Here is a 25,994-nt window from a genome sequence, read left to right as displayed (position 1 = left end):
TCTATCAGAAACCAATGAAATATTTATCAAAAGACCAAGATATGAATTGTGGCTCTATGACTTTTGACTAGTCAATCTCACTGAGCCTCAGTTTTTTCATTTATAAGAATATCACATATAAAGTAGCACTGTTCTTAGGATTAAATGAAATAATACATATGAAAGGGATGTGTAAACTACAGAGTTCAAGAACTTTGAGTTTGCTAAGACTATTCATTTTTCTATTAAGAAAGCATAAATACCAATATTACGGAATTTACAATGTACATTATTTTAACACTTTAACCTAAGATCTAGGTAACTTTATAAATACTCCTCCCTTCTCAACCCCGCCCCCCAAATAGGATAAATGCAAACTAAATTATGAGTTTCGTTTCAGAAGAGAAGAAGGAACCTGAGCCTGGACTAGCAGACAACTGGCACAAGATCCAAGCAGAGAAAGTACCCTAAGAGTGCCTAGGTTAACTCACTGCTAAAAAATCACATTGCTATCAGAATGCCACGTGACTGCTGTCACTGTAATAGGGATACCTACAAAAACTGTCTCAGTACACTAGAAGAGTTTTTGCCCAGTGACATGATAGAATTAACACTAGCTTTGCAGTCAGACAGGTAGTAGTTCTAAGCATACATCCTCCAGTCAGTGTGTATTTTATGCAAGTCATTTAACTTCTCCAAGTCTCAATTTTTACCACCTGAGAAATGGGGATTGCATCTTCTTTAAAGGGTTGTTTTGAGGAATAAATAAGGTAGGTAAAGTATGTAAAGTGCTTTCCACACTAACACAAAGTAACATAATGTGTCCTTTTATGATTACTAGAAAAATTATTTGCAATGCATGTTCTAAGACTACAAGTCATCATATATATAAAGAACAGAATCAATAGTATTTACACATAATACTAATAATAGTATTTTAATACTACATAATGGTATATTTAATAGCATTTTTTAATAGTAATTCAAATTATTATTTATAAAATTTTAATATTCCAGGAGTGAAATACCTAAAATACCTTTTACTGATATTGAACAAAACCTCCTAACCCTTTTTAAAATAGACATAATTTTCTTTAATTACAAAATAATAGACATACGCTATTTCATAAATACACTGTCTTTGGCAGATTCCTAAATAGACAACACTTTATCTTATGCAATTACTTGAAAAACTTTATATTTAAGCTACTAAACTTATAGTTTTAAATTTCTCTATAGTCAGTAAGTGTTTACTCTTAAATGGTGCCAATTTCAGCTATAAGACTATTTTATCCTCTATAAAAGGTTTGGACTATAAAAATACAAAAAAATAGTGTTAAGCTAAGACACCAAGATTAATAAAATGTCACCACTTAAGAATATTTTTTAGCCACAACACACTTGTGAAAAGTATAGTACGTCTTAGACTCTTTTGTGACATTCACCACAGCTTAAGGTCTGTGTCAAGTGACAGAAAGTTTCTAAACATTTACTGGCTTTGAAACTCTCATGACTATGATTAAAGAAGGGAATAATCTCAATAATTTGATTTTTTGAAATGTATTTGGGCTAGAATATAAATTCAACTATCAAGAGCAAACAATTTATTTCAAAATACAGACATTCAAAGTTAGCAAATTTATTCAAAATTTTAAAAAATATTAAACAAGGGAGACCCCAACCATATCTCTAAGTCCAGTATATACTGTTTATAATAATGATCTATCTTTCTGAAGGTTTAGCTTTCTGGCATGGAAAACAAGTTTCCTAGGCTCCTAATATATTTGAAAATTCTAAGCAATGAGGAGAGACTAACAAAATTTGGTGATGGTGTTAAGTTGAAAGCCAGATGAAAAGTTGCAGAGAGACAATGATGAAAATTAGAAAAGAAACCACTGATGAGGTACTTACACAGTGCCAGGGTTACTGAAGGAGGAATAACACACACACAGAAAGATGTGATAGAGTAGAGAAGACAGTGATGTTCCCAGGATGATGGGCAACAAAGATGAGGCCAAAAAAAGAAAGAAGAAAAAATGAAATAACAAAATTCAAAAAAATGAAGACATTACACCAAACATCATGCTTCAAAATAATCACGTAAATGCAGACAGACAAAAATGAACAAGTGTTAGTCAAAATTCTGTTACACTGTTATTATTTGGAGAACAGTTTTATCTGTATTTGTTTGTTTGTTTCCAAAAAACACTGAAAAATATTTTATATATTAATGCTAGTTGAAGTCTCAAGTTACTAATACCAAGAAAGATTCACTATTTAAAATTTTTTTCTAGGTTTTTATAAAATTTATTTTAGAGTGAATCCAAATTCCTACCATGGTTCCTAACAAAAGGCAGAGATTAAAATATAAATAAGATGTAAGATATAGAAACAGATCATTTTAGAATCACTTTTAAAATCAGAGCAGACTAAGAGAAAATCTTTCAGTCTCACATAATATAAGAAGTATACATTACTCATAGCAAGTGTAATCTTCTCACATAAATTATCCTGAGCCATACATTATAAAGGAATAATATGCTATATGAAAATTTTCTCTTATTTTTTAAAATGAAGTGATTATGATGAAAAATATATGAAGCAGTGGGTCATAAATAATAGTCTATTACTCAATTTTCATACTCTCCCCTGTCCATCATTACCACTGCCCTCATTCAGAAGCAAATTCCAGGAAGTTTAGAGCTCACTTGTAGGAACACCAGAGGTCTGTGTTATCAGCAACCTAATTATTGCCCAGAAAGGCATGTTTGATATGATAAAAGAACTAGGTTAATAACACCTAAAGAGGAAAGACATAATTCATTCATATAGCCTATTAAGCATAAAATCATTAAAAACAAATATATTCACATTCTATTATGTATAGAGACGATGAAAGTATAAAACACAATATAGCTTCTCTACGCATTGTTGAATCAATCCTACCGCAATGATGTTTAGTCAGAGTAACTAATTACTCATTATAAACGCAGTGAGAAAAACTGCCTACCAGTTTGAATACTAAGACTGGGCACTGTAGCTAAGCAGTATTTCCACACGTCAAAGTCAGTTTCATGAACTCAATAAAGGGCTGAGTTTTGCTGAGTGGGGGTGAGATGCAGGATTAAGTTAATCTCAGTAATTTATGGGTATTTATTCTTCTCTAAACCATAATGCAAAGCATTCTCTCCTCTGCCTTACTATTTTAAATAGCAGGGAAACAGTTTTCAAAATAACCTCCTCTGAAAAACCTCAGAATAAAATCTTAGATATATATTTAAACATTTTAAAATTCAGGGAAGGAGTTTTATGTCAAAATGAAGTTGGGGGGAAATATTCTATGATGTGGTAAGGTGCAGCCAGAAGAGGGTTGATTGGTTAAAACCTAAAGATGCCAATTTTAATACTTTGAACAGATATTTTCATGAATTTTAGAAAATGTGCCAAGTGGAATAGACCATCATACACCACAGTGGCATTTGTGCCAACATGACAAGTCAGATGATGTGGCTTTTCACCCTAGCTACGCCACCCACTTCCTCTGTGCCTGGACAAGCTGCAATCCCCAAGAAGCCTCCTTTTCCTCAATGGTGAGATGGATTATTACAATTTCTTCATCTTTCAGAATTCTTGTAAGGGTGTATATTTTTGTATTTGAAAGCACTCTGAAAACTATACAAATACAGATTTATTGTTAGAATAGATCCTCCAGCGACTCAACATAGAAAAAGTATTATCAAACCCAACTGTAGTTTATGCACATTATTCACCATGTAGCCTCAATTCACTCAATTTATCCTCAAGTCTATAACCATGAAAAACAAATACTAATTCAAAGTAACAGAAATAAGCCCAGGGCACAAACAGGTGACAGAACCAAAAATTTGGCAAGACACACCAAAATTTGGCTTCAAAAAACCCTAGGCTTGAATCTTAGCTCTATCACTTGAGAATTCAATCACATACTGCATTTAAAAACATCTAGCACAATGCTTAGTAATAATGAAAAAATTAATGAATCTTAATCTGCATTTTAAAAAATGTATATTTAACCTAAATGCTTAAATTTATTTTTCCAAGTCCCATTTTTTCCCCTTTATAAGTCAAATTGTTACACTGGAATCTAGTAACTAGTGAAAATCTTTGTGTATAGAATTTAACTTTAAATAGACAAACAATAAATCAGGGCTTGGGGGTGTTTCTCTAGTGCATTGTGCAATATTCTTATGTGTCTATAACATGAAACTCTTCAATTAGTGAGATCATAGCCCCACTGGAATAAAGTTGCTCTAATAATTCAATAGTTAATCCCTCCAGTGTGTCTAAGATAGATATTCCATATTTCCAATTCTATTCTAGAGTATGATGATAAGGAAATTTCAGCACATGCTCAGAATAATCATAACATAAAATTAATTTAAGTTCTTACCTAATGTGATTTTTATCTATTTTTAAAGCTAGTAATCACCAGTTTATCATCAATACCAACAGACACAAAAGCAAGGTTTTGAAGTTATACCACAGTAATTTTCAATGCCTATGCCAACTACCTGTGACACTTAACAAGCTGGTACTTAACTCTCTTAACAAATTGCAAAGGTGTACAGAATTTTTATCATCCAGTGACACACAACTGCATATATAGAGTTCTCAACCTTTCAGTAACACTGGCTGAAAAATCGAAATGGTTCTTAAAGATTTTACCTGGGAAATATTGGGTTTTGATATGAATTTGGAAAACAACTCAGTTTTATATGCACTATTCACTAGTGGTACATATGTTTATGCTTTACATTCTATCTTTATCTTTGTCTTCTAATAGTCTTGACTGATACAAATTATCCCGAACATTACCTCTTCTAAACCATTACACAGCAAACCCCACATATATTTTATGATAAAAGTTAAACACTACTATTTACTACCATAAAGGAATTCACCACAACACAGCAATGCAAAACCAAACTTATTGAAAAGGCTAAATGTGGTTATTCTAAATTACAGCTGTTTTGCAAAATTTAGCCTAATTTTGCAAAAATCGGGCATTCATGCTGTTTACTCATATATAAGTCACCATATTTTCTCTCCAGTAATGTGGATACTAACTCTGTCACTTTTGTTTTCTGTAAAGAGAAAAGCATTTAAAAATATTACTATCATATCACGTTTTGTATCTTCCAAGGCCAGGTTCTTCAAAATCCCACATAAGAACTGTTAGAAGAAACTGCAGTCCAATGAAATTAAAATTAATTAAGGATGCATGAAAGACTTACCTCTTGAAAGCAGTGGCACATTATAATGCAAAGGCATGTGGAAAGGGAAAAGGTAAATCAGTTAAACTACTTGATGTAAAATAGACTCCTTTCCAGTTTGGAATATAAAGTCCCATTTTGCTCTAAGTAGAGTAAGGAGAGTAATAAAGAAGACAGTAAGCCAAAACTAAAAATTCATATATGTACAAGATGGACTAAAAATTTCTTAGAAGTACCTTGTTCATTATTATCTATAAGAAGGAATAGGAATGTTAACGTAGTATTATTAAGAAATATTATAAAGATAGCAACACAATCGTTAGATTTCATACCATTAGGATGAATAACTATTCTCAGTAATGATGCATAATTCATAAGCACTTATTTGTGTCTTATGTTTATTAATCCTAGATAAATTTTGGTGGGATGCCTATAAATCACTTAAAAACTAATAGCCCTCCTGCTTTGAAGAAAAAGATAACATGCATTTAACTTCACATCCTCCTAAACTCCTAAATTTTTGGTTACTGGCATGTATTAGTTTCAAAATAAAAAGTAATTCATAAAAAGTAACAACTCTCTCTTAAAAAAAAAGGAACAACCCTCAACTGTGAAAGAGTTTTGCTGAAGATCTTTTGTCACACTATAAAAATGTGGAAAATTCAATAATCACATAATTAGTAAAAACGCTGACAGTGATTTCAGGAAAACAGTTTGACACTGGATGCAGGAAATTTGTCAATATCACAAAACACCTGCTCTTCAAAATGATACATCACCGACTAGTAAATAGTAAAATGTGTGATTTATTTTCGATTTTTCTGCTCTAAATGTAGTAAGAGAAAGAGCAATGCAAATTTGTCTCAGAACTTCATAGATACTTTGTTTTCAAGTTTTCATTGTGCTAACATATCTGGACAACATCTGAAATTAAGCTATTCTTAAATGCAATCAATTTACAAATGCAAAGCAGTAACTTGCTTGTTGATGATGCAAATTATGTAATAATCCCTTCTGTCCCGAACCTTGTGCAGTGCTGAACACCAGGCATGTGCTCGATAACCACATGTCGACTGATTAAGAAGCCACTGTAGAGACCCTGTAAGCACACCTCTGCCTACGGCTTCAGTTGGAAAATAATAAGCTTTAAATCATTTCAAGTTTGATCACCAAAGCTGTACTCATAAAACACAATTTCAGCTTGGTGTTTTCAATGTAGTACCTTTCTGTAACCTCAATTTGCTTTTATCTCTACAAGTTTCCATTAAGAAGGCTTTCTTATAAAATTTCAAGAAATGTTAGCAAGGAGAAAAGATTTTAACTCAAATACTTCCTTCAAAGGACTTTTTTCTACTGAGCCTGGAATTTAACAAACATAATAAACTTCTGCTTTTAGTTTTCTGTGGGGCTAGCATTTGACAGGCAGCATCTGTTTTTTCAAGGTACTACTTTGATTACTCTAAAATCTATTGTCTTAAAAAAGACATACCAAAAAAAATATAACCAAACGCACCTCAACACTACATGCTACTTCTCTTCCTCACATGAAAGAAGAGACAACTTAGGACACTAGTTTTCCTCAATTTATACATCGAAACTTTCAAAAGCCATCCACCACCACAAAACCGCACGTAGGGCCCAGTAGCTGTCCTTCCAGACCTGCCCCTTCCTCTCAGCAACAGCCTGGAACCCTGCCACCTTCTTTTTCAAAGCCCCCAAGTTGCCATGGCAGCAGTGCTATGAAAGCACAGCCCCTTCATTACATGAATTAACATTCAGAAGGGATTATCTCAGAAAGGACCTATCTACACAATTATTTTAATTATATTTTCCTGGGAACCGGCATTGGCAAAAACAATCACGCATGCAGATTATTTCCTTTTGTTTTCCTTTTAAAAGACACTTTTGTCACAATAAATCTGATCAAAATGATTTTACAAAAATGACTTTGGCTTAAAGTACGGTCACTGGATTCCAAAAAGAATAAAATAACCATCTATAAATGGAGGCTGCTGAAAATAGACTTCAACCAGTTTTTTAAAAATCTGTGACATAAAGAGGGGAAAATTATAAGGAATGGATTTTCAAAAAATTCTGCTAACATTATATATTTAGTGTCCACTGCTTTAAATTTTAGAAATATTTTTACAGTGAAATATCCTCTAATTTGCTTCTGATATTTTTAAAGCATCCTTTATTGTTACTGTCCTCTCATTACTGTTTGATTTTAAAGACTAAATTCCAGCATAAATTTATCTGAAAAGAATGTTGCTTAGCTAGCTGACCTAAGCTAATGCATCACACACAGACATGAGTCAAAACTAAATTTGTTTTCTGTCTTAAAACTACTTCCTAGAAAAAAAGCTTCTAACAGACTTCTCATTTCCTCTCTTTAGCATGAGATACATAAGCTGACACAACTGCAACCACTCTGTTTCAACTTTTGGTGGCTCATAAAAGGATGGAAAAATTGAGGAAGAAATATTCAAGGTTTGCCTTGCATTATAAGGGCCAGCTGCTCCACGTTGTGCCAGGACTTGGAGAAAAAGAGTTACAGAGTCTGTTACATGGTTCATAACAGGTCAAAATGCATAATTAGGTCTGGATTAACCTATAATCCTTGCAGCAAGTGTTGTATGTAACATAACGCTACATGTTAATGAAGCAAATGAAACTTCATCTCCCTTCCTTCAAAGAACAGCTGATTTTGGGGGGGAATGGAAATTAAGTTTTGCTTGGAAATTGCCTGAAAGAAGAGTTTTGATAAGAGCAGAAAGCACCCTTGGCCACCTACCCATTTTGCTGTTTACTGTCACCCTGGGATCCTCTTCTCTGTCCCTCCGCTAGCTCCTGGGCAGTCTCGGCACACATGCTGGTGACTGTGGGCTGCCGTGGGACATTAACTGCAGGTTTACCAGCGCTCAGTGCAGATGACCACTGGTCAGCACTAAGACTGGCATTAGCATGCGGTCCAGATGCAGCGAATGGGGGAGGAGTGACAGCGGCCCCGGGTGCAGGGGAAGCATGTGATGAAGTGGTCGCATGGGCTGGGGTGAAGGCGGACGATGGTGATGGGATGGATGTGACTTTTGGTGAAGACACAGAACCAAAGGGTCGTGGTGCCTTATTGTAGGCCGTGTTGGTTGTGGAAGTGACTTTGGACACAGCAGGAGATGGAATGGGCACAGGTTTAACTACTTCTTTAGGTTCTCCCTATGTAAAATAAAAATAAACATACACAAAAACAGGCCAAAGACATGCAAAATAGATCCGCTGAAAAGAACACACAGCTAGTTTGTAAAAAGACAAACACAATCATGTTAGCAGGCCAAACTTTACACGTTTTCAGATAAAAACAATGAGTTGATATAACACAGTATGCATGCCAACTGGTCCCAACATGCATAACGCGGATGCACATACTGAGTAGATATATTTTTTTAATAAAAATGAAAGGAGTTCAAAATATTTAGGAAATAGGTTAGAAAAGTTATCAAAAAGCCTAAGGCCAAAATAAGTACCAATTCAGACATATTCCAAAGGAAAATTTTCTAAATACCCCACAGTAAACAAAACATCACTAACCAAAATATTTATTTTAAAATATCCAGAGTCTCAGTTATAATTCCAACTTTCAAACCTGTTTAATTACTCTCCAGAGTACAATTATTTGATTCATGCAGAAGCAGCAGCACATTTCTAACTCTTCAATTAAAAACAAAACAAAACAACCGAAGGAATGTTCATTTTTATCTGACTCAGAAATGTGCACATTCTAATTATTTTGAATCAAGAAATTGCTCCTTAAAAAAAAAACTCAACAAAAAAAGCAAACAGATCAACAAAACAAAATCAATCCTTTCCCTTTCCTGTAATCCACCTGTTGTTTCTCTCTCTGGAATGTTGTGAGATATCACTAAAGATGGAATAAATTTCTTCCCTTTTCTAAAATAAATATTTAGTAGTTACATGAGGGGAAAAAAAAGAGATCTTAGATGTTTCTTCACTGCCATCAGTCAAAGAAGAAAAACAACTAAGAAAGCTCAATTCCTCCTAAAATTAACAGAATTTGTGTTTGCAAACCCCTATCCCAGAGTAAGTATGAAGTTAAAAACAAAAAACAAAAAACAACAGCTTAACCTTCTATGACATTCAAGAATAAGTCCCTACCATCCCCAAAGAAAAACAATCAAAATTCCTTAAAAAGCATACAATGGTGGCTCTATTATGTTTAATTTGAAGGAAAAAAAAGTAATCTAAATTAATGTTACAGAAATAATAAAGCTAACTGAGGGGGGATAAAGTAGCTTCATGCCTCTGGGAATCAATATAAATAAATTCAATGGAAAGGCACAAGTAAAATTAAGGAGAAAACCCCCAAAAGCACAAAACCAGATTATATGAATAATGGCTTGGGACAATTTCAGGATATATATGAGAAAAAAAGGGTACCTGCCAATAACCTAATCCAAGAATACTCTGAAAATGTAATTTAAAAACTCATTAATATTACTAATAAAATGTTATTAAAGACCTACTGTGATATTCATCTTTTTAGATTATGTGAATAGAGATAGGCAAATTAAAAGTGAAGGTAAGAAATCTGGATATGAGTTATTGATAACATATGACATTGGAAATAATGTTTAAATGATGAGGAATAATTTCAGCTGATAATTCTGTACGTGTTGATTTCCACTTTCCCTCGTCATCTTTAAAGAAGAACTGTGCGGAGAACTGCATCGAAACTATAAATTGTCAGTATGACTGGAGACAGGAACGCAAGTTACAGTGGTTCAAGACGGACAGTCAAATAATGTCCTAGTGATGCTAGATTAGAAACACACCTTTTGAACAGGAACCGGCTCAGGCTTGGGTGTAGCAGATGCTCTGAGGAAAAAAAAAGAAAAAGGAAAAAAACATGAATTTTTGCAAACTGCTTACTAATGGAATTTTTATTATTATATACCTCAATATATTAAATCATCAGAATTTACAGTTTCATAATTCATGGTTTTACTATTCACAATCTAATTGGTTCATGCAGCTCAAATGCTATAAGATCCAATATCTCATATACTAGGTATTCATTAGTGTACGAATACCCACTCTACCCACTCAAATGAGGAAAGACAAACACCAATCCTGTTTGCTAATGCATCCATGTTTAACCTTTAAATTAAGGCTATTCCCTACCAAAAAGGGTAAGGTAAAATAAACATGACTTTCTGATCCCTGCATGGTTCCTGAAACAAATAATCTGCATCTCTATCTCCAATAGTATCTGCCTTTTCTCCTAGCATCCATGAATATGCCCAGAGGACATTTGATCTTTTTGTGAAGATACTGAATAAATTCTGGTTGAATTGGGTCACTGAATGCATATTAATTTTGTATTTATATTCTTAAGTGCACGTTACTGTATCTGTTCTACTAAAACCAAGCTAAGTTCTTCCACTAGGCTATAATTTCAGTGAATGCAATGACCGCGCCCGACTTTTGTCTATATCAGCATTGCGCCTGGCATGTAATAGGTCATCAGTAATGAGTGTCGAAAGGAGAGAACAGGGAAGAAGGACAAAAATCCATGCACAGAACTATTCTCATATCCAAATATATTTTTCTTTCTTTTTTTTTTTTTTTTTGCGGTACGCGGGCCTCTCACTGCTGCGGCCTCTCCCGTTGCGGAGCACAGGCTCCGGGTGGCGCAGGCTCAGCGGCCATGGCTCACGGGCGCAGCCGCTCCGCGGCATGTGGGATCCTCCCGGACCGGGGCTCGAACCCGCGTCCCCTGCATCGGCAGGCGGACTCCCAACCACTGCGCCACCAGGGAAGCCCCAAATATATTATTCTTAATCTATGCTTTTTGTGTATTATTACTGTCCCTTTGGTTATCATGGACTAATAATAACGATAACTGATTTGGAGTGAGTATGTCATATAATCATGACAAATAACCAAAGTAGCAACTATCATTATCCCCATTCTTCACATGAGGAACTCCAAAATTAAAGTAAATTACTTCTAGGATGGCGCTAAGGCCAACGGTCCTTATATATTACAATACCCTGGCTGTAGTCAAGGACAGTAACTAAAAGATTGGAGAGCTTCTAATGATTTAAAGGCTATTTTCCCAGAATTAAGGTACATGTTATGTTTAATAATGTCAGAAGCAGTTTGACTCCTCTTACAACACATAAGCCTGAGGATAAGACAGCAAGTGCAGAATTCAAGAAATGTAACCATAGTAGGTAAATAATAAGTGATAATTTTAAGATGCAAACCATGAGATCATTTTACTTACAGAGAAGCTAACACAGGATATTTGGTCTCCATGAGCATAACCTAGTAATGAACTCTGATCAACATTTTTAGCAGCAACTGAATTTTCCAATAACAACTAATTTGGTTAGCCAGGGCAGGCACAGACTGAATAATTGGCTAACCTAATGAGAGACCACAATGGATGCTAACATTTGGTTAGTGCCATGTAGAATTACCCTCTGCAGTTGTACAACTTTCCATGTGTGGTCTCAATCAGACAATTTCTCTTTTAGCTTATAGAGTTATTATAACAAGCAAAGGAAACAAGTTCAAGTAGAGAACAGTGGAATCTTCCTTTCATTGAAATTTCACAGTAAGATGTAATCACAAAGGATCTACTCATTAAAACCACCCAAAACATGATTGAAAGTTTGCCATGGGACTTCCCTGGTGGCACAGTAGTTAAGAATCCACCTGCCAATGCAGGGGACACGGGTTCAAGCCCTGGTCCGGGAAGATCCCACATGCCACAGAGCAGCTAAGCCCATGCATCACAACTACTGAGCCTGTGCTCTAGAGCCCGGGAGCCACAACTACTGAGCCCACGTGCCACAACTACTGAGCCTGTGCTCTAGAGCCCGGGAGCCACAACTACTGAGCCCACATGCCACAACTACTGAAGCCTGTGCGCCTAGAGCCCGTGCTCCACAACAAGAGAAGCCACCGCAATGAGAAGCCTGCGCACCACAACAAAGAGTAGCCCCCGCTCTTCATTTTTCATCTGGACACTTAAAGGTACATGGAGCTCTTCTAGCAACACAAAAACAATTTATACAAAAGAAGGATGATTAACAGTCACTAGATTTCCAAACAAAAGAAAACGCACATATCCTATGTCTATGAAACAAACCCCTTAGTTTTTTCTAGGTGTTAGTTCTTATTTAAACAGTGTTAGCAACAACAACAACAAAGGCCCCAGAATGGTTAGTTTTCATTAACTTTAGAGCCCAACCTCTTAGCTTGTTGAGAACGCACAGAATAATGAGTCTTAATATATTTTATGGATTGAAAGTTCTACAAAAATACTTCTTAAAATATGGAATTCACAAAGAAATTTTAAACTGGATCTTGAATATCTGCCCTGCTTGCCTTCTGATAAAGTCCCGTAAGTGCAATGACATGAAATAAGAAAAGCAGTCAAAGAGGGACAACCTGTCCTCAAAATTCCAGGATTGAATCCACTATATGTTAGAAACACAAGCATCATTTTGTAGGTGGAAAAAAGAACAAAAAGACTGGCTTATAAGTAAAGGTCAAATGAAAGAGTGAACACTAGATGCAATAAAAATTAGTTCTGGTTTAACTATTTAAATAACTACCAAATGAGTCCTAGAATCATTAAAACTTAGAAGGTTCCTTAGAGTTACTCTATCACATGCCAATCAGATAGATGACGGACCTCTGTTTGAATATATATTGGAGCTCACAGTTTAAGACATGTAATTTTTGAATCCTGTTTAAAATGGCCTTCGTTGTAATGTGTCATTTTGCTTTTTTGGAATAAACAGAAGAAGTCAACTGGTCCACATTAAAAATATTTGGAAAAGCATTTTTAACACACAAAATACGTATACAAATCTATAACATACATTATTTACATTTTAAAAGATCAGTAGGGTACATAAATCTCATATTTAAGTGTGATTGCATATTCTTACAACACTAAAATGATTGCAGCTTGGGAAATTTAGAATACATGACAATTGAAAACTGAATAATGAACAGCAATCACACCAGCTTTTTAAAAATCAAACTTTACTAATTATCACAAAACAACAAAATTAAAAGATACAACACCTTTTATTTTCAAAGTGTCAAGATTTTTAAAAAATATTAATGCATAATGTTTGTGAGAATACTCTGTTGCTGGAAGGATTATATATTATTACAGCTCTTTTGGAAAATAATTTGGCATTTATTTATAAAAGGCTTGAAGAAAGCTCACACCCTTTGACTTATTAAATCAATTTCTGGGAGTCTATCATAAGGAAATAACCTAAAAGAGGAAAAAGACTTTATGTAAAAATATACTCACTCCCTACAGTATAACTTATAATAGTGAAAAATAGGAAACAACCAATTAAATATACAATGAGGAAATGGTTAACTGTAATATAACCAAATGACGAAACATTATGCAATGATTAAAAATCATTTTGAGAAAGAATTCTGAATTGCATGATAACGTGCTTGCTTTACGATATTAAGTGAAAAAAGGGAAATATAAAATAGCATATAGAGCATGATCAATGCATGTTAAAAGTGGTTGGAAACACACCAACATTTTAGTGGAAGCTCTCTATGAATGATATTTGTTTTCTTCTCTTTCGTGTGTTTTCCATATTTTATGCACTGTACACGTGCTACTTTTTATAATAAGTAAGACTATTTCTCAAAGCATGCCTCACAGAAAACTACTTTCTAAAACACAGCCCCGCCCCACCCCCCAAAACAAAGGTTCTGTTATCAAAGATATCTAGAAAACCTGAAGTTAAAGTTACGTAAGCATCGTAGCCACGGGACTACTCAAAGCCTTTAAATGCCCAGGAAGAAAATACTGTGGATCGTGGTCCACCCCTATTTGGAGTTTAGAATACTCATTTATGGAACTCGTTTTCAGAATATTCATTTGCTCAGGAAACCTTTCTCAAGGTTGAAGTTAGGAAAGGGAAAAACCCTCTGAGAAATGCTATTTTAAAGAAACGGTAAAGAGAGTAAATCTCTGCCAGCCTGAAAAGTTTTAAGTCTCCTCCAGGTGGCTACAATTAAGGGAGAGAAACATTACAGTCCACAAAATCCTGGAAACCTTTTGTCATACAGAATATCGCTCTTACTGAGATGGTGCTTTCATGGACTTGGTTAAATAAGATACCCAAAGCCTCTGAGCATAATTTAATCAATATTTAATGAGGAAAATCTCCTTTCCTTCACCAAACTGAAATATGTATTTCCTGTATTTCCTGAGGAGAAAATCCTAATATATGAATAAGGAAAGCTAGTTCTCAAAATTAAAAATTTTATAGTTGCCTTTCTTTTCTTTTAGAACAATACTGGATTGAGCATCTGCTCCTTTACTTTAGAAATGTGATAGATTATTTAAAAGCAAATAATTTTATAAAGACTTTAAAATAAAGTTTTAAAATCTGATGTATAATTAAAAATTATTCCTACATTTTTCTGTTCAAATCCTGGGAAATACACAATGGGATAACAGATTTCCCTTTCAACCGCAGCGAACGACACAAGTCACTTTTGTGCAGTGTGGTGTGTTTCAAACCAGAAGAGATCCTGGCAATGGCTTGGTGCCACGGGTCCAACAGTCTTCTTATTGTTCTCTCTTCCCTTAGTGCGAAGCCCCTGTATGGGAGTAAGCCACGATGGCGGGAGGCTAGTGCCCTGGCCCGGTACTATCCTCAGCTCATGGAATTCAAAGAACAAAGCTGTCAGTGTGGCTAGAGCAATCTATTTTGAAAGCTGATTGACTTTTGTGAGAGCAGTATCCAAAATAAAAATCCCTGATGCATTACAACCAGTTTCAGAAGTTCTGGCTGAACAGTTGAAAGGAGTTCTAAATTACAATGTTGTATTCAAAACTGGAATTGTGGTGCCCTGGTTAGAATAATGCATAGGAAAATTAATACCATAAATAAGCGACAGATCTATTAAAGATTAGATTCAAAGGAATCATGAAAAACTGCATTGTTCGAACGCTCAATGAATTTTCTAATATGCTGTATAAAGTAATACGTTTTTAGCTAATAAAAGTTGCCAATGAATGTTCACATTAGTGTTTAAGAATGAGGAATTATGCAACAGGACTGGAGTGATAAAGATTACTCCCATTACTCATTATGTCTTGGTGAAGCCTTCAACCATATCTAATACACTTAACTCATAAACAATCATACAGAAAAGAGGAGGATTTTTAGTTCATCTTCCGTGAGATGAGCTCTATCTACGTTTCCCACAGCATGGCCATCTTTGGGCTCACTGACCTCAGGACCCATAAACACTAGGGCACATCATTAATCACTTTAATTGCAAAGTTGTCAATTTACAATAACAAAGCAACTCCAGAGGGGAAAAAAGTGAGCACTCAAGTGTGTAGAGGGATGTCTCTTTAAACTATTTCCCTATATTTAATTGTACTTCTAGTCAGCCGGCTTTCCTAAAAACTCAAACCTTAAACATTTAAATCACTTATGGCAAGGCATCAGTGGTTTTTTCCAAATGATCTGAGAACATGTAAAGATTATTTTTTCTACAAACATAAGTACAAAATAGTACTTAATATCAGCATGTTATAACAACTTTTAGCTTATAGAAGATTATATTCACCACATACACATGCACTCATACACAGTCTCATTTTCTTTCTCTCTCTTTGCATTGTCTCTATTTTACTATGGGTACTAAGTAAAGTATATTTTTTTCCTCTGGAGAGTAAGAAATAACCCAAAGCTGGACAGACTTTGAAGAGTGGGAGAAAGTAGGTAAAAAGAGAGAAGGAAAGGAACTGCTGGAGCCCATCTGAGTACCCAGGACCCCCTCTGCTGGGGCTTGGCTTGAAATTGGGTGTGGCTCAGAGAAATCCAGAACAGGCAGTTACCACTTGATAATTACCTCCCTAGGTAAGGGAAAGGGCTTTTGTTGTAAAGATCCTTTTCAGGCGGCTACAGGAGTTGATGGGGCTTGAGAAGAAATTTTCATCAACCAGTTCTAAATGAAGCCACAGAAGGAGAGAGGGTGAGGAAGGAAGGAAAGGACTTCCACTGAGCTTCCCTGACCCACACAGTTACAGTATTATCAAGGAGGGAAAAAAGTGGGTGGCGGGGAGGGGAGAGAAGGGAGCATTAGGCGAAACTTAAAATGATAACATATTTCCCATTATTTGAACAATGAGAGGATCGGCGTCAGCATTCAGCTACCATTTCTTGGGGTCGGTCATACTAGGAGCTCAGTACTGAATTAAAGGCCTTATATACAATTCTGAAGTTTCAGAAATAAAGTCTAGAAGTGTTAAATAACTTGGACCACTAAAAGTTTAATGCCAATTTCGACATTATCCTCTCTCTAATATATCCGTCTCACTTAGCAGAAGCCAGCAAATTAACAAACACTTCTTCCTCTCATGATACGCTACTTTATCTTCTATGGTTGAAGTACTACTGTTCCAAGTTTGGGAACACGGTGGTAAAAACAAGCCAAAGAAGGTCCTTGCCCACAGTCTACATTTTAATGGAGGCGGCAGATAGTAAGTCAATAAGTAAGGTAGTTTTATAAAGTGATAAATCCAAAATTTCCCATTATTCTACTTGATTCTAGATACAAGAAATGTTTTTTTACCCTACGTTTATCTCCAAAAGAACATTTTTATTGGGGAAGAAAGTTTCATTTGTCTGTCGTGCCTCATGTCCACACTCCCAATAACCTCAGCCTCATTTAAGGAAAAAATATGCATTTTTCTAACTAGTACTTATAAAATAATTTCTATAAAAAAGAATGTTGAAGAAATTATATAATATTTTAGATGTGTTCAAGGTTACATAAAAGGAATTTCAAAGTTCAGGATAATTCATACTTATTATAAGTAAAATTCTTTTAGAGTGAAAATACCATTTCAATAAAGGGTTTTATACAAGGAAGCTATTTTTGTATGCCCCATTGTTAAGAAATGGCAAACTTTACCGCAAAGGGCCAGACAGTCAATCTTTTAGACTTTGTGGGTCACAGGATGTAGATTCAACTACTCAGCTCTGCCATTATAGCTAGGAAGACAAACCAGACAAAATATGAGCGAGCATGACTGTGTTCCAATAAAGCTTTATTTATAAATACAGGAAGGGGGATAGATTTGTCCTGTAGGTCATAGTTTGCCAACCCCTCGTTTAGATTATTTTATGGTTTTGACTGTAACAAACATTCTAGGAAATATCTTAAATGACCATGGCTCTTTTGGAGTCTAAACCTCATAACCATTCTGCATAATGGAAAACCTCAGATTACAATTTGTTCAGACACTGATTGGCATATAAGAAACGAGAGTTGAGCTTCCATTATTCCTTCTGTGGTTGCAGGACACTATCTTTCAATCCCTCTTAACTCCTCTGCCTCCAACTTTCATACTACTTGCCGTTAAATGATCCATCTAAACTTCCAAACCACCCATTCAAATAAAATTCACACCACAGGGCACTGATACTGAAGCTTGGTAAAGGGACAGGTATAATATTATTGGATTAAGGATGACATTTTAAGCACTATTTTTAACTCTGCACCTCAGTTCCTTTACTAATACATGATAAAGGCTACTAAAAACCTCTCTCACCTTCTGCTTCTATATATTATAAACGCAACTATTAGTAATGTAATTTTTTTTAATTCTAAAAGAACAACTAAAAAGGATGCGCCGCCATACATTCTGTAAGAGAAACTGAGAAGTATAATTTCCTTCTTTCCCACTAAAACCCTATTCTTTATTTCATATCAGACATAGATTATAATACTTTTAGGATTAATATAAACAAGCAATCTATAACAGAGTTGCATTCTCTCAAAACCTACTACGTTTATACCTTCCTTAGGGCATGATGATAATTCTATTTAATATATCTTCTCTTCCAACTCATCTGGTAGAGAAAAAAACATTATCAACATAGTACTATCAACATAATACTTCATTATTAATAAGAAACTAATAGATTTGCAAAGCAAATAATCTGCCTGTGAAGAACTAGGAGTTCCATTTATACATCTACATTTTTCTGGTTCTTTCGTGACATTATTAAAATGCCCTTGAACAACAAATGTGGTTAAAATTCACATTAAGAGAGTAGGCATCAATAACAAACCATATGCATAATTGGCTTTTCCCAGATATCTAGCAATGCATGGTAAGAGTCAGATACTGAAGAGTAGGATAAAAGATAAGTAGGTATGACTCACACCCTGATGTTTGTCTACTTATTTTTTCCTTCCTTTTAGGAAAAGCTTAGAGCCTTAAAGAGACAGAGAGATCCTCCTACCTTTCATATTCAGGGTTTCTCTTAGCAAGGTCTTCCTTGATAGAGGAATACTTTGAGAAACAGGAGAAATAGCTAATGAAGGTTGCAAGTCTAGGTTACCAACAAAATAAAATAGCTACTCTACAGTTTCTTTGCTAGTATGAGGACAGTAATCTTCCCCTGTAGAATTATTTTGAGGATGGAATGAGGTCATGTATGTAACACACCTCACGGTGATTGGCACAAAGTAAGCAGCAACAGACACTACTTTTCTACCCCTTATGTAGAAGATACGACCCTGGAGTTCTGGAAATTATTCTCTGTTTCTGATTATATACTGTTATAACCAAACCAAATTATCTACCAGGATAGGTTTCAAGAGAAAACAACAACAAACTAGAAATTATTGAGAAAATATCACTTATTGAGTACGTACCAAATGGCAATAATTTCATTTGGCCCATTCCATAAATTATCTCATTTATTCTTCCTGAGCAAGTAGTATTGTGCTCATTTTAATTACAGGAAGGAGAAGCTCAAATAGGTTAAATAATTTGAACACAACTTAGAATTTGAAAATGGCAGAGGCAAGATTTGAACCCAAGTCCTCCAGATACTTTAAATGCAACTCTAACACTCTGCCTTCTAGAAGTAATATCAAAGTGAAAGTCATAAAAGTAACTTTGGTAAAGAACTTCAGAGATCTAGAAATGCTTTCAAACAGTGAATGACTGTTAATTTTCTATTAACTAATAACTATACATTTTTCAATCATGTTACTTACAGAATGTCATTTTTGGTTTAATTCATGTAAAAACTGAAGTTACTCATGGTAATACATACATATATGCGTACATATGTAGTTAACATATAGATATACATAGAGAGAGGATATATGTGGACATCTATCTACCTATCTGATTCTCGGATCTATTGAAAGTACACATTTTACAGCATGAACAATATACACATAAGTAAGAGTTTAAGTACTTCAGGAAATTCGCAGTTAAAGGTTTATAAACATGCAAAAACAAAGAAACAAGCGCCTTAAGTCCATTCTTCCTTATTGTTCCAGAAGAGGAATATTTTTCCCCATAGTAATAGGAATTCTTTAATAACTTCATTCTCCAGCAGGATGGGGCTGGAGGTTCCTTAATGAACATCACCTATGGTGCTAAACTAGGTGTTCTGGTCAAAATAGCAGCCAGCTTCTGAAGTTAGCGGCCATGCAGATCCCAAGATACCACATCATGAGATCTTCTTGTGGGTATGTGTCGAGAACCTCATGTTTATATCTCGTCTTCCTGACGATCTTGAGAAAATAAAGGACCATTGTAGCCCCCATTACAGCTATTGATGGTGATATGTTACCAATAACCCAGAATGAGTAAGACTGCTGGTCTGATGTGTGCCCTGTGATACAGGGGTGTATACCGCACATGTAAGATTACAGAAATAACCACGATGCTTCCTTTTCAATTTGGTTTAGCTACGTACATTCATATATACCTAGTCACTGAATAATACATTTTAATAGGGTTCAATTCTTTTTGAATCAGCCTATACTTTTATAAACAAACACACACCCTTATGTTATGGTCAGACTCTAACTCCTGTTAACACTCCAGATCTATTATAATTAGTATGGGCTTCTCTATTACCATAAATTATTTTAACCAAGCACTTCTCATTCCTGACCAATATGTGTTACACCTAATGCCACTTCAAGTTCAAGGGCAATACTTGTACTATATATTTTCCTTAAGTTAATTTATTTTGTTAATTTATTAATTAATTCCACAAATATTCATTGAGCCCCTAACAGAGCAGGCTCTGCCGTAGGAGGTTCATCAACAGTAATGAATAATAGACAAAACCCCTACTTTGAAGGTGCTTACATTCTACTTGGAAGAGGCAGATTAAAAACAAGCAAAGAATGTCACATGGTAATGAGTGTAATGGAGTATAATAAAGCAAGACAGGGGCAGGGATACATTATTTTATATGAAGGAGTCAGAGAAGGCCTCTATAATATGAAATCTGAGCAAAGATCTGAAGAAGAGAATTCCAGGCAGACCAAATAGCAAGTGTGAAGTCTCAGAGGCAGGAATGTGCCAATGAGCTAGAATGGGAGTAAAAGCAAAAACAGCAGTGACAGATGAAGCCAGAAAGCTAAGTGGGAGCCAGGACACATAAGCTACTCCATGCCACTATACGGTCTTTGTCTTTCACTCCTCTAAGTGAGACGGAAACATTTCTTTTTTTTTTTTTTGCGGTACGCGGGCCTCTCACTGCTGTGGCCCCTCCCGCTGCGGAGCACAGGCTCTGGACGCGCAGGCTCAGCGGCCATGGCTCACGGGCCCAGCCACTTCGCGGTATGTGGGATCTTTGCGGACCGGGGCACGAACCCGCGTCCCCTGCATCGGCAGGCGGACTCCCAACCACTGCGCCACCAGGGAAGCCCAGGAAACACATTTCTAAATACAGTACTTCATCTTGTAAGACAGTTAAACCCAAACCTCAAATTAAAGAACAGTAAATCTAAATACAGTGTTGACCAATAAATTAGCCTATAAATATGTTTGAACTGTATAAGCGTACTTACTAACAAAAGGAAGGGAAGAGAGAGGGACTAAAACTTGCCCCAAATCTTAAATATATCAAGACAAATAGAATACAAATGGAAAATAGCAAAATATCTAATTTGTCCTTCAAACATCCAAAGTGTAAGAAAATGCTCTTTGAGGCTCATTTTTATATGCTCTGTCCTATGCTAATATTGAAGGCACAGTTTTGGCACTAACTTTTTCCAGATACATCTTTTTTCTATTCTTGTTTAGGCTAAGCACATTCAATTGCAAAATTTTTTGGTAAAGTGGGTATTTTTAGGTAATTGAATAAAATTCAAGGGGACAAGCATTCCAACATTTAGCACAGCCTTATTAGGAAAATAAAGTCAGTCTGCTGTCTTGTAGAAAGCACAGAAATGAAAACTTTTCATTCTTTGTAGTCTAAACTTAGGTTTTTCCATTTATTTATTTAACTCTTAAAAAATAACTTGGGGGTGGGTTTAGGTTTTTTAAAAATCTGGAGTACTCAGAGTCTAGGAATTTAAAAATTAGTGATCAAATGTGGCTATTTTAGCCATAGATAAGCCAGGTCTGTCCTTGTTTAATAACTTTAAGATGAGCTGTAAATTTCACATTTATCAGTTCAGAAGCGGAATCATCCTCATCACTGAATCTTATTAAATTAATTCAAAGTATTCTATATAATAATATCTAAATCTGAAAAAAGAAAATTTGAAGTAAGTGTTCATATATTTGTTCATTTAAGAACATTCTTATATTATTTGTGATTAACTTCACATTTATACTATCACACAGAAAGGGCTGAAACACATTCAATTGTTTATTTTATTTAAGAAACTTTATTTCTATTTATAAAGACAAAAATTTGTTTATAAAATGACAGTATTACTTATATTTCTGATTGATATTTCAATGGATTTTGTTGTAAAATTTAAGCTATATTAGAATTCCAAAGCTTTCCAATGTTAACAAAATATTATTTTTTTAAACAAAGTGACAATATAAAACATTATATTCTCTAATACCTCTGTCATTACAGGAAGAAAATCTGAAACTAGCAAATTAGAAACACATTCTGCCTATTTTACCAAAAAGCATGCTTGTTATCTTTATAAATTTATTTATTTATTTATTTTTGGCTGTGTTGGGTCTTCGTTTCTGTGCGAGGGCTTTCTCTAGTTGTGGCAAGCGGGGGCCAGTCTTCATCGCGGTGCGCGGACCTCTCACTATCGTGGCCTCTCTTGTTGAGGAGCATAGGCTCCAGACGCGCAGGCTCAGTAGTTGTGGCTCACAGGCCTAGTTGCTCCATGGCATGTGGGATCTTCCCAGACCAGGGCTCGAACCCATGTCCCCAGCATTAGCAGGCAGATTCTCAACCCCTGCGCCACCAGGGAAGCCCCTAAAGAAAGAGTCTTTTTTTTTTTTTTGGCTGCTTCGGTTGCTGCACGCAGCCTTTCTTCAGTTGCGGCTAGCAGGGGCACTCTTCGTCGTGGTGCCCAGGCTTCTCATTGTGGTGGCTTCTCTTGTTGTGGAGCACAGGCTCTAGGCATGCAGGCTTCAGTAGTCGTGGCACGTGGGCTTCAGTAGTTGTGGCGCATGGGCTCAGTAGTTGTGGCTCACGGGCTCTAGAGCACAGGCTCAGTAGTTGCACATGGGCTTAGTTGCTCCACGGCATGTGGGATCTTCCCAGACCAGGGATCGAACCCGTGTCCCCTGCATTGGCAGGCGGATTCTTAACCACTGCGCCACCAGGGAAGCCTAGCATGCTTGTTATCTTGAGAGAATTAATTCCCTCCACCACAGTGTGAATCTAATATATTAGAAAATGACCCTAGAATAGTGCTTCTCAACAATACACAACTCAAAACATGTGTGGCTCATCATGCACTTTCAACAACACCCAAACTGTTCTACATCTTTCAATGGGACAAAACCACTGATCCAAAGCTTGACAATTGTGGCTATGTCAAATTGCTACAAAATTTCTAAATGCTTATTCTCAATTTCAGTACTTATCTCATTGTAGACCAGGGACAAACAGTTCAAACTGGCACCAGACTTCAGGGGCTGCAAACTTAGTAGCACCGAAGTAGACTACTGTTTTCAAAGTTTTCATCACAATACACAGTCAGAGATATATATATATATATATATTTTTTTTTTTTTTTTTTTTTTTTTTCTTGCGTTCTGCGGGCCTCTCACTGTTGTGGCCTCTCCCATTTGCGGAGCACAGGCTCCGGACGCGCAGGCTCAGCGGCCATGGCTCACGGGCCCAGCCGCTCCGCGGCATGTGGGATCTTCCCGAAACGGGGCACGAACCCGCGTCTCCTGCATCGGCAGGCGGACTCTCAAGCACTGCGCCACCAGGGAAGCCCCAGAGATATATTTTATATCATGACCTACATGGTACAAATCTGAAACAATAAAAACATATCTTCACATGCAATCCATTATTATGTTTTGTTCTAGTCCATTTTATTTACAAAACAAAAAACGGAGGTTAGGGCAGATGCTGGCCCTGACTCCATAAACTGAATGCATAATAAGCCTCAGTTTGATAAAGAGTAATCTTGATGGGGGGCAGGGGGTGGGCAGAGAACTCAGAAGGGTTTGGAAGATTGATAGGTCATATAATAAACATGATGGCTGCCTAACAGTGGTCACACAAAAATTCTCACTGAACTGAAACAGCCCATTCACAAAACAATATTAAGCTGGTTTTAATTTGTGAGAAGTATTGCATTCAATAATATCCTTAAAGGCACAAAATAAACAAATGTAGCAACAACAATAATTAACACAAAGTTCTGGCTAGGACATGTCTTAAAGCTCCATCTCACCAAATTTGCTTCTGACAGAATTATGATTACTGAGAAGAACAGAAGTGCTGACCATAGGTTACTACACGTATTGTTCCAACAACGACATCCTCCAGCAAGTACTTAAAAACTTGCTGTGGATAATGGATAGTGGATAATGAACATTTTCCCTATTTGAAAATGTGTGAAAATTTAGAGAAGCCAAACACTAATACTTAACTCTTAAGACAAATAATCTGAAATGTATTTGATTCTTTAGTGAAAGAAAAACACAACCTCTAATGTGATGTTTCCCTTAAGCTGGTGCTAAGCATCCCCTAAAACATCTCTAGAGAACAGAAATAGGAGATTCTTGTCCTATTTACTTCCTCTTTTCAAAAATTCACAGAAGGACCTGAGACCTCACAAAAGATTAGAACCAGTTCAGAGACAAACACCCAATGTGCTCTATACTGTGATCCGTAAAAAACTCTTTACAATAAATGAATATGCATTTATGTAACTCTGACACCAAAGTTCCTGATTCCTTTCAAGATAACAATGCTTCTTTTCTTCCATAACTATTCTGATATTTAACTCTTTTGGCTGCTTTTCTAAAATGTTCTTGCTGAACACCGACCATGAGAGGTGTCTAACTGGAATGGGCTGTCCAGTGGTGATGTTCACACAGGACCTATAATACTGTTGCAGGGATTCTTTCATAGAAGACAAGACCAATTGGCCACAAGGTCCCTTCAAGCTCAGGGGAACACAAACACCTCTATAACACAGCTTGTATCATACAGTGTTCTTGTTCTTCCTGAAAATCTGTCAATATTAGCTAATTCTTTTATTTCCCTTAGGTATATATGACAAGGTGTGAGACTCAGGACAGACTGGCAAATAACCCCAACACTAATACTGGCCTCAAAGACAAGCAAACCATAGGTAAATTTAAAAAATTCTTTGCCTGGGGACCTCCCTGGTGGTCCAGTGGTTAAGAATCCGCCTTCCAATGCAGGGTGACACAGGTTTGATCCCTGGTCGGGGAACTAAGATCCCACAGGCCACAGGGCAACTAAGCCCGCATGCCACAACTACTGAGCACATGAGTCACAACTAGAAAGCCCACATGTCACAACTAGAGAGCCCATGTGCCACAACTTGAGAGCCCACATGCCACAACAAAGAGCCCGCACGCCACAACAAAGATCCCATGTGCCACAACAAAGATCCCACGTGCCACAACTAAGACCTGATGCAGCCAAAAATAAAATAAACATTTTTTGAAAAAATAGAAATTCTTAGCCTGGTCACTTTGATGAGCAATGTAGTCCCTAGAATGTCCAGTATCTCACAGAGTTGAGAAGCAGATTTCTCTGAGTCAAATCCTAGTGTAAGCAGGTAGTGTAGGGAGTCCCCAGAGAAAGAGAACCAGACATGGTTTTTGACATAAGAGAAGCCATCTTGGCCTAAGCCATTTTGTGATCTAAGCCTGGCCACAATGTTTGCCTTTGAAGGGTCTCAGTAATTAGTGATCTTAAGGAAATTGAGGGAATGCAGGAACAAAGGGAAAGCAGTCAAGAAACACTAGTTCAGTGATAAAACTGAGTCCTAGTTCCTCCTCAGGGGATATACATAACCATGTGATCCATATCTTTGAACTCTGCAGGCACTAAGGCCCCCACCCAGGTGGAGGATGCCAAAACCACAGACTGGTCAGAACCTAAGGAATGATGATGTTGACCTTTTCCGACCATTGTGACGTCAATCCACTAAAGCTTGCACTCTGTGAACCGCTTCCCCAATTCTATGTTGAATTCTTCTCCGTTCAAACCCCTTCATGAATATGTCTGTATCCTTAGCTTAAAAGGTCCCCGATTTTGCTGTTCGGGAGACACTGCTGTGGGAAAGATCCCCAGTGTTCTCCTTACTGGCTGCAAGTAATAAATCCTCCTTCTGATCTCTGGCTTGGTTGTGTCTTTTGGCTCAACACCCACCACGAGGTAAACCCAGTTTTCAAGTAACACTAGTTCCTCCGTTCAC

The 25,994-nt window shown here is 36.3% G+C and overlaps 1 protein-coding gene across 5 annotated transcripts in view; it reads right to left on the bottom strand.

The window, feature by feature from the left end:
- The window catches only part of PDLIM5 (PDZ and LIM domain 5), a 223,469-nt gene that overhangs the window by 87,048 nt on the left and 110,427 nt on the right, over window positions 1-25,994 (bottom strand). For 2 of the 5 annotated variants that reach the window (XM_007450029.1, XM_007450028.1), the window contains exons 4-6: window positions 10,079-10,121; window positions 5,086-5,102; window positions 1,891-1,905 (exon numbers count right to left, since the gene is read on the bottom strand). In XM_007450029.1, the coding sequence (XP_007450091.1) occupies window positions 1,891-1,905; window positions 5,086-5,102; window positions 10,079-10,121 (75 nt within the window). Of the gene's footprint in view, window positions 1-1,890; window positions 1,906-5,085; window positions 5,103-8,025; window positions 8,445-10,078; window positions 10,122-25,994 lie in introns of all 5 variants that reach the window. The other 3 variants (XR_456946.1, XM_007450026.1, XM_007450027.1) reach the window with 2 other exon arrangements.

Source organism: Lipotes vexillifer, unplaced genomic scaffold, assembly GCF_000442215.2.
Source record: "Lipotes vexillifer unplaced genomic scaffold, Lipotes_vexillifer_v1.1 scaffold178, whole genome shotgun sequence".
In the NCBI taxonomy this organism is placed as follows: domain Eukaryota; kingdom Metazoa; phylum Chordata; class Mammalia; order Artiodactyla; family Lipotidae; genus Lipotes; species Lipotes vexillifer.
Note: the sequence above shows the minus strand (reverse complement) of the source record. Positions and strands in the feature narration are given on the sequence as shown.